The sequence below is a fragment of the Cervus canadensis genome, chromosome 10, assembly GCF_019320065.1.
Source record: "Cervus canadensis isolate Bull #8, Minnesota chromosome 10, ASM1932006v1, whole genome shotgun sequence".
In the NCBI taxonomy this organism is placed as follows: Eukaryota; Metazoa; Chordata; class Mammalia; order Artiodactyla; family Cervidae; genus Cervus; species Cervus canadensis.
This window is the reverse complement of record NC_057395.1, coordinates 63,407,096-63,423,942: the sequence shown is the minus strand read 5'-3', so window position 1 is coordinate 63,423,942 and position 16,847 is coordinate 63,407,096. Positions and strand designations below refer to the sequence as shown.

Here is a 16,847-nt window from a genome sequence, read left to right as displayed (position 1 = left end):
GCACAGTAAGAAGTCTGGCAGTTCTGAAATTTCTGAAACACAGAAGGTACTCAGGAGCAGTAAACGGAAGTAGACAGAAGGATGTGACTGGATAGAACACACTCTGTGTGGCACTCAGGCCTTGTGAGGATTCAGTCCTCAGCATGCCAGCCCTGAACCCTGCTCTGGTCAGGCACTAGCCTAGGTGTCAGGGGTGCTGAGATTCATCAGATGGAGTTCCTCATGGCCTTCGAGCTGCTTGCAAACCAGTGGGATAGGTTCATGCCTTAGGGGACAGGTGTCGTGTCCCCAGGAGAAGTGTGGACAGAGAGCTCTGGGAACACAAAGGACGGATGGCTGTTTTGACCTGGGGTGAAAGTGGGGTGGGAAAGGTCATGGATTGCACCACTGGCTGCATCCAGTCTCACATTTTCCAGTCTTGAGTCTCACAATTCTCTCTCTCTCTTTTTGAAAATTGTCCATGACTATAAAGTATTGGAGCTGGTTTTAGTTTTATATAAACAAACCAGAAGGTATTACTCATAATTCCTTGCATTTGCAGAGCACTTTGCAGCTTACCAAGGCTTTCAGCATACGTTGTGGCATAAATGAATGAGTGAATAGATGAATGAAGTACATGCTAATTCATTTGCTCTACAAACCAGTCCTCTGTGTAGGGCATTTCAAAGACAAGGACATAGACTTAGATAGGTTACTTGACTTGCCCAAGATCGCATCCTAGGTATACAGCAGAATTATGACTTAAACCCAGGTTTTCTGACTAAATCCAGATCCTTTCAGTACTCCTTTCTGCCCTTCTTCAGAGACCAGTGATGAACCACAGGATGAAATCATCCAGTATTTGATTTATGACCCAAAGTAAAATCATCTTCCCGGAGGCAGGAACCTGATGGAATGTCAGGCACATGGACTTGGGATCCAGACTGACCTGGATACTTCATCACTCCTTCGCTGTGGGACGTAGAGCACGTCACGTCACCTCACCTCACCTCACCTACCTGAGTCTCAGTTTTCTGTGTCTGTAAACGCATGATTATAGCGTATCTACCTCTCTGAGCTCCAGTGACTGAAGAGATGATGTCCATAAAGCACATGGCCCATAACAGGTGCTCAGTAAATGGAGATGATGATGGTGGGCAACGGTCATGGTTGTTAAGCACAAACTTTATTCTCCATATAAAGTTCCAAATGACTCTGGGTTGTTTCTGAAACTTGTCAGTTTAAATAGTCAACGAGTCCTTTCTGTGTATTACGTTTGACACCAGGTTGTCTGCTGGGATGCCAGAGAGGAATGAAACATGGACCCCTTTCCTTAAGCATATTCCTGGAGGTCAGATTCCCTGAGTCAGAGTTTCACCCTGTTGAAGAGGTTTCGTGAACTGCATTCTAGGTTCCGCAGGCTCACCTGGCTGTTCTCTGAGAGGAGTTCTACCTGAGGCTCCACAGTCTCACTGACATTGCGTTTCTGGAACAGTCCATTCACATTAGCAATCTCACTAGTTCAGCGCATCCTGTTCTCCCCTCCTCTTCACAGCCTCAGGGGCTCACCTTTCTCTCAGCATCTCACTCACAGCCCGGCCTCTCTTCCTCCTCTTCCCACCTCTGACCACTTGGTTTGTGCTGTCACTGCAGCAGACTCTTTTCTGTTTCTGCCCATTCACCCTCCCTCATTTTCTTTCCTGCCCCTGCACCTTGTACAGCTTATTCCCTGTGTCTAGAATGTCCTCTTTCCTACCCCCCAGCTCTCTCTTGTCAGACTCTTCTTCCTCTGAGGTCCAGTTAAACATTGCCTCCTTAGAGAACTTCCCAGCAGCACCACCCCCCCGCCTCAAGCAGAGACCATTTATACTAAAATTTACTTATCACTCTCCACTTTGGGGATAGAATTTGAGGTAACATGTTGCAGTGTGATTATTTTTTTTATTAATACAGATCTGTTTTTACTAGACAATGTGCTTCTCCAGTCAAGAAGCCGTTTCTTTTTCTTTGTGTTCATAGGATCCAGCACAGAGCCTGCACGTAGTTGGGGCTTAGTTCATAAAACTGAGTACTGCTTTGTATAAGTCGGGACTAAAGTCTAAAAGAAGTTGTCAAATTGGGGAGAATCCGGACAGACCAGGAAAATAGGAGGATGGGGCAGGAGTTTGACCTGTTAGGGGCCCTCTTTCTCTGTTCTGCTGTCCGTGTCAGGAGTCAAAAATCATACTTTATGGTTTTTTTCCTTTCTTTTATACTTTTGTTTTTGCCATTTTGTTTCTGTAGGTTAATTCCTATATCCTGAAGAAGAACATGATGCTTATGACAAATAATTTCTATGCCGCAATCTTAGGATATGATGAGGTAAGATGGTTTACCAAGCCTTAGACAGAACAGTGACCTCCCCCACAAAGGCTGTTGATGAGAGCTTCTGAAAGAAGCTTCAGGGGCCGTCGTCACTGCCTGCCATTATTTTACTATTTTACTTAGTATTTTACTATTTCCTCACCTTCATTGACTCAGCAACCAGAATGAGAGTGCCCAGCAGTTTGCCTAGTACTTGAGAAAGAAAGCACTACATAGTATGGTCAGATCATTCAACTAGCCGGCATCTCTTGAGTGCCTGTGGGGTGCTGGATGGAGGGACACAGGCAGATTGGTCAGTATCTCAGCCCCAGATGCTCCAGAGAGAGAAAGGCACGCCCACATCAGCAGCACGGTCTGCCAGACAAGGCACACACTTTTGGGGGCTTTGATTATAAAAGCAATACACACTCATTTAAAAATTCATGAAACTCTACCTAAGTGGTTGAAATAGAAAATAGAAGGCCCCTTTTCTTGCCTGCCCCAGAGGAAAACCTTGTTAATAGTTTATTGGGTGTCCTTACAGATGTTACCTGTGCATACACAAGCACCTATGGATTTGTTTTCTTTATGCAAATGAAAGTTATACTATGCTCACCATTCTGCAACTTGTTTTTTTTAACTGAGCAATATACCTTGGATGTCCTACCTAACGACATTTAGCTCTGTCTCATTTTTTATTGCAAAATTTACATAACATAAAGTTTACCATTTTAAAGTGTACATTTGAGTGGCATTGAGTACATTCACGTTGTTGAGCAGCCATGACCACCAGCCATCTCCAGGACTTTCTCTGATCTTCCCAAATTGAAACGCTGTGCCTAGTAAATAGTAAATACTATTCTCCTATTCTCTGCTCCTCCCAGCCCCGGGCCACTAGTCTACTTCCAGAGTCCTCCAGGGCCAGAGTTCATTGGCTTCCTCTCAGTTCCTCTAGACCCAGGCATCTCAATTTCTGGAAGGATGCTTTTTTTGTGTTGTGAGGAGAAACAAGTCGATATCCCAGTAGACTGTGGGAAAATTGTTATGCAAACTAATTTTTGCCTTCTAGGCACCCATTTTTTTTTCCTGCTTCCTCCCTCAGACCAGTCTCCCATTTGTCTTCAACTTGTTAGCACTGTGGTGGGAAGAGGGCTGAAGTGGGGATCACTGATTTATTCAGCCATTTGTATCGTGCTCCTGCTCTGTACCAGCTCCCACGTCCTGACTCGAGCTGGTCAACGCCATCCCGTGACCTCACATCAACCACCACTTCACTCAAGAACCTCTGAGCATACTTATCTTCCCAGCCAGGGTAACAGTTTCTTCCTGGCATACAGTTTCCACCTGGTCATCAGAGGCAGGTGTGGGAAGAAACTCTGACAGTCTGGAACAGTCACGTTGCTATCATTGTTAATCTGAGTTCTGAGTCATCCTTTTCCTCCTAGTTGATTATAGACTTGCCCCTTCCCAGCCATCTCACCCATCGCCGAGGCTGCCTGTCTGTGGCAGGCCCTGGTTCCCGGGGCTTTTGCTGTCCTGTGCTCTGGGCTCATTTTCTAAGTCCTCATAATACTCACTCCCACTCCTGTTCCCTCTCATGTAGCACATATGAGTTGCTGCCAGCAGCACTCCGGCATGTGCCCAGGGCGCTTCAGACACAGGCAGGCTGTTGTGTTAGCAAATAGCTTGGAGAACGGTGATGTGCCCGAGCTTGTTCTTGGCTCCTGTCCCCATCTGCCGAAGAAGTTGGTTTTCCCGACTCAGCCATTGTGCCAGGACAGTCTCTTAAGCTGTGGAATTGTTGGGGGTTTAGTAGGGGGCATTTGAGACAGGTGAACAGTTTTTCCTTCAAACTGTCTGTACCCCCTACTGGACATGGCCCTTCCTGGCAGCAGACCTCAGGTACCAAACCTCAGGTACCACAGTGCCCCAGGGGCCTGACCACAGCAGGACATCGAATAAGTGATCCTGGCTCTTTGTGTAATGTCCTTACCACTTACAGAGACTTTCATGACCATTATCTCTTAATTCTCACAACTCTGTGGCACAGGTGTTATTTTGCTCATTCAGGTTATGAGAAACCAGGGCTCAGGAAGGGCTAGTGGCTTTCCAAAGGGCACACAGCTGCCAAGTGACGGAGCTGCCGTTTGAATTCAGGCTGTCCGATCCCCAGATCCCACTGTTGTTTCAGTTCTATTCACAGCTGCATGCCAAAGCCTAATCTTCGCATCACACTTCACAAAACACCTTTATGTTCTCTCTTATAATTCAAAGATGCTATAAGTAGGGCAGGGATTTTAGTCTCTGTTTAACAGATGGGAAGGTTGAGACTTGGGTTTAGTAAATTGCCCACCATCTCTGAGCTGGGGACTGACAGGGCCAGGACATGATCTGGCCTTCTAACTGACTTCCAAGGCCCAGTCAGCATTTCCTCTGGTTCCACATGCTGCCTTGGCACCTGGACAGAGCAACTTCTCAGGGCCTATCCCTCAGTCACCCTTGCCCAGGAAGCAGGACCCTCCCCTCTCCTTCCTCAGAGCTCCAAGCTAGAACATGGCCCTAGTCCATGATGCAGGCCTCTGATATATGGGCTTCCCAACAGCACGCTCTCTGCTGTGCCAGGACAGCTGATGGTAGGCACACACAGGTTCTGGGCACTCCCCTGTGGCCCGTGGCAGTTCTGCCGGACAGCCTGTTCCTCTGCTTTGGAGGAGGCCGGGCCAACCCAGAGCTGGGTGACAGTGAGGCCAAGGTGCCGGACTCCCATCCCCAAAGACCTAGTTGCTGTGCAGATGTGTGTCGTTGGACCAGGAGAGGAGAACACTTAACACTCTGTTCTTAGGAGGAAGTATACACTCACAATACACTGAGCCCATTCCTTGTGGATGGCACTAGAACTACTGCTGCTCCCATCTCTCCTCTCAGGTGTTGGCTGGGCCTGGGCAATTTTGTAGGCAGCTGTGGCCTAGGAGGATCTATCAGACACGACCCCATCTCTGCTTCCACCTTTTTATCCAGTCACTTGGCCCCTCTGGGTCCCACATTCTTCCTCTGTATTAAATGAAGGGTTCAGACCACATGCTCTCTGAGACCCCTTCCAGCTCTGCCACGTAGTTTCCCTATTTCTGTGTCATGTCCTCTGAGCCGATCCTAGGGTTGCTCTCATGTTTGCGATATCCCCAGCTTTTATCTCCTGGCTCTCTGCTGTTTGCCCCAGAAGACTAGTTGTGCTATATGTTTCAGGGGATCCTTTCAGATGACCGTGGGCTGGCGGCCGCCCTCTGGAGAACCTTCTTCAACCAGAAATGCGAAGACCCTCGACAACTTGAATTGTTGGTAGAGTATGTGAGGAAACAGGTGAGCAGCCCCTCCACTCCCCTCCAGGGTCTCCCGGACAGCAGTTCCTTCTTGAGGTCTTGGGTGCTGGACTTCAGAGGGTCATGAGAGGTTGAGTTCCCACACTCCAGTCTGAGGGAATTCTGACCAAATCATGTCAGCAGCGGGCACAGACAAAGAGCACCTTCTGGGAGACACAGAGTTTTTCGAGGCAGAAGTCCGATGTGTCTCTCTTTGCCTGGCAAAGCAATAAAGCTCTCCTTTTCTACTTCACTGACCCCCTCCCCAGAAAAAAAAAGAGCCCCTTCTTTGGATCCAGTATGAGCTAGGTCAGGGGGCGGGGAGTAGGAACAGAAGAACAAGGGCAGAGTGGTCTGCTGCTTTCATAAACCTGCAGTCGTTCATTCCCTGCAGACCTCGCTGGCTGCCGTGTGCCCAGTGCTGTGCTGGACCCTGGGCGCACACAATCCGCGTGTAAGGTCACAGCACGGGGCACAGAGCAGCTCCCCTGTGTACCTACTTTGAATCCCTGGCTTCTAGCAGGATTGGGCTCCAGGCAGCATCCCATGATCCTCTCCCCACGGGGTGCTGCACCTGTCGTCAAGCAGGGTTCCCCCGCTTCATCCCTCACTGCTCTGGCTGCCCAGGGCTCCCAAAGCTTCTAAGAGAGAGCTGTCAAGTGAGGACTGCTTAACTACACACTTTTCCCTGATCCCAGGGAGAATTCACTCCTGTTCTTTCTGCCCTCTAACTCTGTATTGATGAGAAATCCATACGTTAGAGACAAGGGAGCTGGGTGGCAGGGAAGAGGCACATGCAGGCTTTTCCAGGGTTGCCCAGTGAGTCAGGCTGCAAGCTGGGTGATTCATGCAGCCACTAGAGGCTCAGCTGCTCCAGACAGCTCATCAGCTCAGCCTGTCCCATGAGTCACACCTTTGCTTTGTGGGCCTGGCCCCTGGACCTGAAGGGGCCTCACCTCACAGTCATTCCCTTATTCACCTGTGTCCACGGCCTTCAAGCCTCCAACAGCCAGGAAAGGGAAGGCCAGGCTCTGGCTCCGGGGAGAAGACAGGGCCAGCAGGCCCAGCTGGGTGATTACTGGAAAAACTACATACTAGGGCTCTTCAGACCCAGAGGGTAGAGAACCCCAGAAGCCAGGACTTCTGTTTGACCATTCTTCAAATCTGCCAGAACCGGGAAGAAGGCACTGTGGCCAGAGGACCCCACCCACAGAGAACTCTGAGGCTCACACTGTTGACTGGACCCGCCCTCAGACAGAAGCAGCAATTGGCAAAGCAAATGCTATGTTTTCTGAGAGACCAGCCCAACTTTTCCATTGGCTGCGGTGGACTTGTGCCAGGGGCCACAACAAGGGCACAGCTGGAACCTCTCTGAGGGCCCTGAAGGAGGGGACTGCCACACCAGCACCCCCGTGAGAAGTCTCCCAGTGCCCGGATGAGAGGCAGGCAATAGGAAAGCCGTGAGGGAGCTCTTAGGCAAGCAGTGAGCTTCGATGGGGACCCAGTTCTGTCAGCAAACCTTTTGAGCACCTATTGTGACAGCCACTCCGTTGAGAGAGCAGAAAATTAGTAAGACCCAGTCCTGCCCTCAAGGATCCAGCTCATGATTTGACAAGGAAGCCAGTCAGGCACAAGGCTCCCCTGGAATAAGTCAGTCCATGATGTATGCAGGCAGGAAGAGAGTGCTGTGGAAGGCTGAAGAAAGGAAGGACTAAGTCTGAGTGAGTGCATCAGGGAAGACCAGGAGACTGGTCCTGGCCGTGATGCTGGTTGGTCTGGTAGATTGCCCGAGACCCAGTCAGAGATTAAATTGAGAGTTTCTACCCAGGAGGTGGGCACAGTGGTGGCATTAAGGACGGAATGGAGTAACTGAAAAGAAGAGTGGGTTTTAGGGACGAGAACAGTGTCAGTGATCTCTTGCCCTGGAAGACAGCAGAGCATAGCTGGAGATGTGGAGATCCAGGCCCGAGGTATATGTGAGAGACGGGGTGAGCACGAGGGTCCGAAAGCTAAAAACAGAGCAGTGAAAGTGAAGGGTTTCTGGGGATAGGGAGTTGGATCTGAGGCCTAAGGTGAGGCCTCCTGACTCCTGCCACCTCTCCTTGCCCCCCAGTTGCCTTCTCACCCCCGCAGTGGAACCTCATCTTCTGAATCCAGTGCTGACTCCTGCCCTGATCCAGCTCTTGCCCTGGAGTTTGCCTTTCTCCTGTAAAGCATTTCTCCTCTCCTTACTAGCAGGAGCTTGGGAATCCTCCCAGAGGAGGCCTCTGTCGCCTAAGGCCTGGCCACTCATTAGAGCCCCTGCCTCTTGCCAACTGCCTGACCCCCCCTCCCTGTAGCTGCACATGTTCTCTGTCCCAGTGTCCCATCTCCACATTGTTCAGGGGGATAACCCCCCTGAGCCATCCTAGAGGGGTGAAGCTGGGGACCACTAACCCTGGGGTCAGAGCCTACTAGAGGAGAGTAGAACATCCTTTTTTTTTTTAAGTTCCAGTAACTAACAGTTACTGACTTCCCTGGTGGCTCAGCAGTAAAGAATCTGCCTGCCAGTGCAGGAGATGTGGGTTCAATCCCTGGGTCGAGAAGGTCCTCTGGAGGAGGAAATGGCAACCCACTCTAGTATTCTTGCCTGGGAAATCCCGTGGACAGAGGAGCCTGGCGGGCTGCAGTCCATGGGGTCACGAAAGAGTAGGACACAACTTAGCAACTAAACAACAAACTGGCAGTGTGCTTATTAAGACCTGTGGGGTACAGTCACTATTTATGTGTCCCTTTCTCAGATAAGGGAACTTAAATTAATACAAACACACCAAGGACATGTCTGCCCCAGCACACACTCCATGGAAAGTTCCTGCAGTTCAGAAAGTCAGTGCTTGTGTGTCAGACATTTGTCCATTCAGAAGTGCAGCAGGGAATTCCCTAAGGCCTGAGAAAGTTTCCTTAATGACTTGTGTCTTCAAACCCCGTTAAATGAAATAATCTGGGAGATCAGAGACCTCCCCCATCCCTGGCTTAGGAGCTGGGATAGCCAGAAGCCCCTTCTGTCCCCACCCTGTCCTCTTCTTTGAGAGGCTTGTTCCTTCCACCACCTCACGTCTGTCCTGCTCTTGTGACTTTCTCATCTGGTTGCAGATACAGTACTTGGACTCCATGAACGGTGAGGATCTGCTTCTGACAGGGGAGGTCAGCTGGCGCCCTCTAGTGGAGAAGAATCCTCAGAGCATCCTGAAGCCTCATTCCCCAACTTATAACGACGAGGGTCTTTGATGGTCTGGTCCCTCTGAACAGCTGGCCAGCTAGCTTTGAGGAACTGCCAGAAGAGAGGTGCCTGTTTGGCTCAGGATCCTGCAGGAAGTGGCCTGAACGGACCTTTGAACAGCATCTGTCAAATACCTGGCCCCATTTGTGTTGATTTTCCTCTTAGTACGCCCAGGAGTCTGATCGGGTGGGGTACAGTGCTGGGAGAACCCTTAGCCCTTCTAAGGTGTCCCCTCCCTCAAGAGAAGCCCTGAGCAGGAGCCCTGCACACGCTCCCCAAGTGCCCTCCAGAAACCTTGTGATTGACCACAGAAGGGAAAGGGGGTCGGTTCGATAGGGCACAGCTGCCTCCCCCCAAGGACCCACCGTGGCCTAGAAGCAGTGAGTAATGCCGCTGAATCAGGCTGGGTGACCACACGCTGTCCTCCAGCTCTGAGCCGTGAGCTTGAGTGGCCATTAAAAGACCCAGAGGCGTCTCTCTGCCATGGCTCTTCTTTATTCCCAGGTCTTTTTAGAAACACACCTGAGGTGGCTGAGGCCATGAGTTGAGAAGCACTGCTCAGCTCAGTTAGAGACAGGAGCAGGAGAGGTTCGGGTGGGGTCTCTGCTGCTGCTTCTGTCTCCAGTTCACAGAGATGTCACTGTTGTGGCCAAGGCATCTCCTGCCAACCCCGTCCTCGGGGACCCAGGAGGCCTGTCTGGCCAGGGGACTTGTCACATCCTGAGGCCTCAGGACAGTTGCCTTTGTCACACACGCCCCCATTGGACTGGGGTAGAGTCATGCCGTCTTTCCTGCCTTGGCTCCCCTTACACGAGATACTGGGGGGAAGAGAACACTTCCTGGCTTCATTGCACCACCCCAGGACCCCGCTCCGTGCTCAGCCTTCCACCCGCTTCCTAGCTTCCGGAGCACGTGCTGCAGAGCCACCGCGGTCTGAGCCCCTGAGGACTCGTCTTCTCCCCCTGAGAGTGGGTCATCTTTGGGGGGATTTTCTTTAAATTGAAGAAGGGGGTGGAGAACCATATCGCCCCTCCCTTCCCCCCCTTCAAACTTCCTTCATTTAACTTGCTATAAAATGAGTCATATAAAGAAACTCTATATGGATGAGGTATATCCCACTTCTGTGAAAACATTACAAATCAAACGGCCTTCTCTGAGTTTATTTAAGATGCTTTTGTTGCACGCGGAGCTCCAGAGTGAAGCCTCCTCTGTGTGTGTGAGATAATAACACCTTGTAACTCATTACAGCTGGGCACTATTTACATAAACCAGAGCCGAGCCAGGCAGGAATTTGCTGATTAATTTATTTTTAATGGAGTGAAGTATACCATGCACCAAAATAAACTTTACTGTGTGTACCTAACTGCTCCTGGAATGGATGGAAAAATTAATGGAACAGATTTTGGCTCCCAACTCTACACATTAATTTATATATAAAAGTTATTTGAGCCTTAACCCATTTGCTGCCCAGGGCAGCTCCCTAACCACAGAGCCCAGCCCACAGCCCTGGTTCAGCTACCGGGCTTGCTTTAGAATCATGGAATCTCTGATTTGGAAGGAACATTAGTGGTCATCTAGTCCAGCCCTGGTCCACAACGGGACTCCCTTTCTCAACATCCCTGTTGGCCTGTGTCCATACGGGCCATCTATGAATATCTCCAGCAGCAGATGGTCTCCACCTGCAGGGCCAAGTCCTGTATCCACAAGATGAGTAATTAAACACTGCAACTTGTAATTCAGAGCCGTGTTGCAAAAAGTCAGGTTGATATGTCACGTCTGTGATGTTTCCAAAGCCCTCGCTTCCTGGCCATGGGTATCTTGGAGGCTGCCAGGCTCTTCTTATTTTTGTGAGTCTCTAGCCTATTTCTTCTCTGAGCAAACTGAACCACTTGGGGGCAATCCAGTATGTTTTCTCTGCCTGGAATCCTCTCCCCTCTTCTGTCTATAGAAATCCCACATATCCCCAGATGCCACCTCTTCTGTCCACCCCAGGCAGTATCCTCCAGTGGAACTATTTTTTTACATACCCGCCCTCCACCCTGCACAGGAGCCCCTTGAGATTGGGCGCTGGTGTTTGGATCAGTCTCCTTTGTTTCTGCAGCGTCCAGCAGCATGCCTGGACCTTAGTAGGCATCAGGGTGATCTTTGATACATGAAAGAAGGAATGAATGACTAAATCACTAATCACGAGCCCAACAAGAGCCCCTTTCTGGACTGTTCTCAGTCTTTACTACAGTTCAGCTTATTGTAACAGTTCAATATGAAGTGTCTCCCTTGGCCTTCAAATAAGAATGAAAGCCAAACATTCTTTCTATAGCTAAATGCTTTTCTATTGCAAATTGTTACACAGGGCAAGTGAGAGATGTGGTTTCTTGCCATCAGGGATATTGCTCTCTAGGAATAATTTTGTCTTTTATTTGTATTCTGTATACTTCCAGCCCTGGGTTGGGAAGATTCCTTCAAGAAGGGGATGGCAACCAATTCCAGTGTTCTTGCTTGGAAAATTCCATGGACAGAAGAGCCTGGAGGGCTACAGTCTATGGGGTCATAAAGAGTCAGACACAACTGAGTGACTTAACACTTTTGCATACTTCCAGAAAAGATAACAAGATTAAGAGATAACAGGTGTAAAAACTGCAAAACAGAGTTTAAAAGATAAGATGCAAAGTATTGGGAGGGAAAATAATCATGTTATCACATGACTTTTGTTGTCTATAAGTTGTCTCAAGCAGTCCTGTTAAATAGTTATTGTCCTCCTCCTGGTCCTTCTCCTCTTTAGGCAAGAGAGGGGACTATGGCTCAGAGAGGCCTGGAAGGCTACCCAGCCCTCATCTTCAGCCCTGGGGCCCTTGCTCTCTTCTCACCCAACACTGCCTCCTGCAGGTCAGCGAGGAAACCTGCAGTTAAGGATAAAACCTTGCTCTGGGACTTCTGGTGGTCCAGTGGTTAAGAATCCGCCTGCCAATGCAGGAGGCACGGGTTCGATCCCTCATCTGTGAAGTTCCCACATGCGGTGGGCAACTTAAGCCTGTATGTCACAACTACTGAGCCTGTGTTCTGGAGTCTGTGTTCTGCAATAAGAGGAGCCACCTCAGTGAGAAGCCCAGGTACCGCCAACTCACTGCAACCAGAGAAAGTCTGCGTGCAGCAATGAAGACCAAGCACAACCAAAAATAAATTAATTTAAAAAGAAAAAAAAACCTTGCTCTGGGCTCCCTAGAAGCCAACAGCAGAAATGAGGCCTACTGAAGGTTGTATAGTTCCCACTGTCACATAAAAGGAGTTACCTACGCTTACTCATCAGAAGAAACAAATGTTTTCCTTAATCGCAGAGAACAATGTAGGGTTTTTAAATGACAAACCCTGAACAGTGTAGCAAATAGTACCCCTAAGCTTTCAGTATTGCCTAAAATGTTAAAAATTGCAAGTATTGCTTTCTTACATCAAGCTGTGATTAAAGCCCAGCCCACCCCTCAGCCAGTATTTTTCATGTTTCTGTTCTGCGCCAGAGGCTGCTTGGTGTTTTCACTTAGTATCTCATTTAATCCTCAGTGACAATTCTGTGAGGTAAGTATTACCTATAAGCTCATCTTAACTGCTGAGGAGGACTGCTGCTTGGGGAGCTCCAAATGTATCCTGCATGTGGCAGTTCTGACACTCAAGTGCAATGCTTTTAGTTCTAGCAAAGGAATATGACATGGGGAAAGGGTCAGTTGTGCTCCATTAAAAAGTGAAAGGAAACCTAGAGCAGTATTCCAGCCTAATGGGCTTCTGTGGGCATATTAACAGGAAAAGTCAGTGTGGGGTTCAGGCTCCAGAGTCAGAAAAGCCCTGAAGGGGGTTGGGAGGTAAAGGATGGGCAAGGTTTAGGTAGGTGGAAAGGAAAACAGGAAGTGAAGACTGCGGAGTGGACCAGCTGAGTTGGTTGTTAAGGAAAGAAAAGGTTGCAGAGATCCAGGTGGGGCCGCGAATCAAAGCCTGGTAACTGCATCAGGACTGTGACCTGGGGAGTGAGGATGCACAGCGGTGTGGAGGGTGGGCGGACATAGCAAGGATTCTGGCCATCTGGGCTTGAGGGCCTGGGGGCAATGGTAGAAATTTAAAGGAGTTCAAACTCCAGAGCTTTCCTGGGAGCGGGGATATGGCAGTGTCTGGCAGAAGAGGGGAACTTGAATCCTCTTTGTTGCGGATTTTTTTTTTTTTCAAGTGCCAATTACATTATCCTATGAGACAGGCCAGGGAGGTCTACTGAGGAGAAATCACAGAGTGAAGCTAACAGCCTCTGGCTTCTGAGCACCACCCCGCTGCTTTGGTGCAAATGTTAGCAGGGGAGTTGGGCTGCGAAAGATGCCACAGGAGGGCGAGGGCCTAGGGAGGCTTGGATCTCGGGGTGGGGATGGTTAAGGCCTCGGGGCCAAGGACTTTGGCCTTGTCTTGGGAATAGAAGGGACACTTGAAATTGTGAAATTGGATGTGTTCCCAGAAATGAGATGAGGGTAGCCCAGGGCCTGGGGTGGGCGTGGGAGAAAGCATTCACAGTGATGCGGGTGGGGTGGGGGGCTGTGGTAGGAAGAGCAGGAACCAGCGTGGCAGGTGAAGCCTGAGGTGGAGCTGTGGGGGGTTGGGGGTGGGCAGCTTCCCTAAGGAGGAGCCTCTTCAGGCAGCGGGTTGCAGAGCCTAGGGGCTGGGAGTAAGTGGGTGAAGCTTAAGTGCTTTATACTATTCCAGGGTCAAGACTTCTGGGAACAGGTTATGGCAACAGTTGTGAAATCTTGGGAGGTGCTCTTAATGAGAAGAAATGGAGGGAAATTGGGCAGGAGTTAGGAGAGCAGGTGTTTTCAGGACAGGAAAGGACTGAAGATGTGCGTGGGGCTGGGGAGGAGCCCGATTAAGTGTGAAGCAATGAGTAGGGTTGGAAACTTCCCACAAGTGTGAGGAATTATTGTTAGATCCCTCTGAAAGTGGAAGCCTGGTCTTGAGAATAAGGGCCTGGCTTTGGAGAGGAGGGAGCCCTTTCCTGAGACCAGAGATTGGAAGACGCATGGGGGACAAGTGATTTCTGTGATGAGAAGCCAAGAGGGAAAGGAGCTCCTGATGCCCAGGGAGCGCAGAGTTGATCAGCCCTTGGGGCGGGGGTGGGGAAGGGAAGGGAGCTGGCAGGCCTGTGGGCTGAGAACGTGACAGTCCCAAAGTGTTTGAGCTCTTCCCTTGGGAGCAGCCCTCTGCTCGCTGCTCTGGTTCTGCCTGCTTCAGTCTTCTCCCACTGCGTCCCATCGTGCCTTGCCCACTTTTAATTTCATGGCTGCAGTCCCCATCCACAGTGATTTTGGAGCCCAAGGAAATAAAATCTGTCTCTGTTTCCACTTTTTCCCCATCTATTTGCCATGAAGTGATGGGACTGGATGCCATGATCTTCGTTTTTTGAATGTTGAGATTTAAGCTAGCTTTTTCGCTGTTCTCTTTTACCCTCACCAAGAGGCTCTAGTTCCTCTTTACTTTCTGCCATTTGAGTGGTATCATCTACATATCTGAGGCTGTTGATGTTTCTTCAGGCAGTCTTGATTCCCGCTTGTGAGCCATCCAGCCCGGCATTTCGCATGCTGTACTCTGCATAGAAGTTACATAAGCAGGGTGACAATATACAGCCTTGACATACTCCTTTCCCAATTTTGAACCAGTCACTGGTTCCATGTCTGGTTCTAACCGTTTCTGCTTCTCCTGAATACAGGTTTCTCAGGAGGCAGGTAAGGTGGTCTGGTATTCCCATCTCTTTAAGAATTTTCCACAGTTGTGATCCACACAGTCAAAGGTTTTAGAGTAGTCAATGAAGCAGAAGTAGATGTAGATATTTTTTTAATCCTCTGGCTTTTTCTATGATCCAATGGATATTGACAATTTGATCTCTGATTCCTCTGCCTCTTCTAAATCCAACTGGTACATCTGGAAGTTCTCAGTTCATGTACTATTGAAGCCTCGTTTGAAGGATTTTGAGCATTACCTTGTTAGTGTGTGACATGAGCCCTAGCCATGATCTACTCCCTCACCCCGCCTGGGTGTTAACCACCCCTCACAAGTTTTCTGTGGCTTCCAAGGGACTTCCCTTGAGCCACGCTGCTGAGCCCAAGCCCAGATCCTGCCCAGGTCAAGGGCCTCTGTACCTCTATTGAGGGGAAAAAAGAGATCCTGGCTGGGGAATTTCCAGGAAGAGAATCTTCAAGTGCTGACCTGTAATGTCAAAAAGTGATAGAACACAATGTGAGCACTAGAAGGGGCTTGGAGACCTCCAGCTCAGCCCCCTCTTGCTCTATAGATGGGAGGCCGGGGCCTGGAGAGGCTCGCTCAAGCTTTCACAGTCAGGAACCAGAACCCCTGACCTGTGTGGGCTTGCTTCTTCCCTCTTTTTCTCTCGCCCTGCAGCCAGAAACAGCTCCTTCACTTCATAGTCACCATCTGAGAAAGAGCAAGCCACAGGGCTATACTCTTAATTGGGGGTGGAGGATAGGACATGGTTCGTCTGAGTTTCCAGAGTGGTTCATGAGCTATAAACCCCAAGCAATGGGTTCATACCTTGGCTTACTCCGTGGCTTATAATTACTTATGAGTCTGCCTTCCTCGCCAAACTGAGTTCCTTCAGGGCACAGACCATGCCTTACTCATCTTTGGGACCACAGTGCTGGCCTAAAGTAGGCATTAAATACATGTTGGGTAGGCCAGACGAGCAGAGGTTGAGGGAGGGGATGGGCTGGGCTGGGGAGGGAGAGGTGGCTGGACCAATAATGTTGGGGAGAGGTGGCTGGACCAATAATGTTGGGGCAAGGTGGCAGGGAATCCCTGGCCGTCCAGTGGTTAGGACTCTCTGCTTTCAATCTCTGATCTAAGAACTAAGATCCCATAAGATGTGGGGTTCGGCCAAAAAAAAAAAAAACAGTTGAGGGCTTAAGAGATCAATAAACTATTTCTTTTTTGAGAAATAAGAGGTGGAGGTGTCTCTTATTCGGAGGCATTCTGTTTAGGAAAGTTGGTTGTGTCTGGGTCTAGACTGTGGATGTTGTGATGATGGGGTCTCAGTCTTTCCCCCACGTCCTTCCCTCCACCCCCTCTATCATCTGTCCACCTATTCCATCTCACCTATCCTCATTCATGTTTCCTTTAGGGGAGAGAATTCCCACTTCCCTCTCCTGGAGGCGAAGTGTGAGAAGACCACTGCTGAATCCTCACTGGCTCTACCCTCCGCAGAGAAGGGGAATGATTTGTCTTTCATTCAAAGACAAAATGGTGTCTTTACCAGTATTTCTTTTTTTATATTTATTTATTTTTGGCTGTGCTGGGTCTTCATTGCTGCACAGGCTTTTCTCTAGTTGCAGCGAGTGGGGGCTACTCTTCGTTGAGGTGTGTGGGCTTCTCATTGTGGTGGCTTCTCTTGTTGCAGACCACGGGCTCCAGAGCAGAGGCTCAAGAGTTGTAGCACATGGGCTTATTTCCTCTGTGACATGTGGGATCTTCCTGGATCAGGGATCAAATCTACGTCTCCTGCATTGGCAGGTGTATTCTTTACCACTGAGCCACCAGGGAGACCCCTACCAGTACTTCTGATAAAGCTGATTGGAGAATATAGCTTTTGCTGTCTGGCCAAATGGACTTTCTAACATCTTCCCAAAACTAAACATGCACACCCCCCGCCCGAAGAGAGTGGACCTCTCTCCCTTGTGGGGACAGAACCTCCTCTGGAATTTTACCACGTAGATCAGTGGAGAATAGGCTACTTTTGCAGAACTGAGAGAGAGAGACAGAGAAACCCAGAAATATCTGAGCCCAGCTCCTTCCCTCAGCCACAAAATGGACAAATCATTCCCCTTCTCTGTGGAGGGTGGAGCTGGTGAGGATTCAGGAGTGGCCCTCTCACACTTTGC

The 16,847-nt window shown here is 49.5% G+C and overlaps 1 protein-coding gene across 1 annotated transcript in view; it reads left to right on the top strand.

Annotated features, from left to right (window-relative positions):
- LOC122447966 (ubiquinol-cytochrome-c reductase complex assembly factor 1) overlaps nucleotides 1-10,300 on the top strand; it is a 92,698-nt gene extending 82,398 nt beyond the window's left edge. The window contains exons 8-10 of the mRNA XM_043478763.1: nucleotides 2,263-2,340; nucleotides 5,566-5,679; nucleotides 8,811-10,300. Of these exons, the coding sequence (XP_043334698.1) occupies nucleotides 2,263-2,340; nucleotides 5,566-5,679; nucleotides 8,811-8,945 (327 nt within the window). The 3' untranslated portion in view covers nucleotides 8,946-10,300. The remainder of the gene's footprint in view (nucleotides 1-2,262; nucleotides 2,341-5,565; nucleotides 5,680-8,810) is intronic.
- The last annotated feature ends 6,547 nt before the right edge of the window (nucleotides 10,301-16,847 follow it).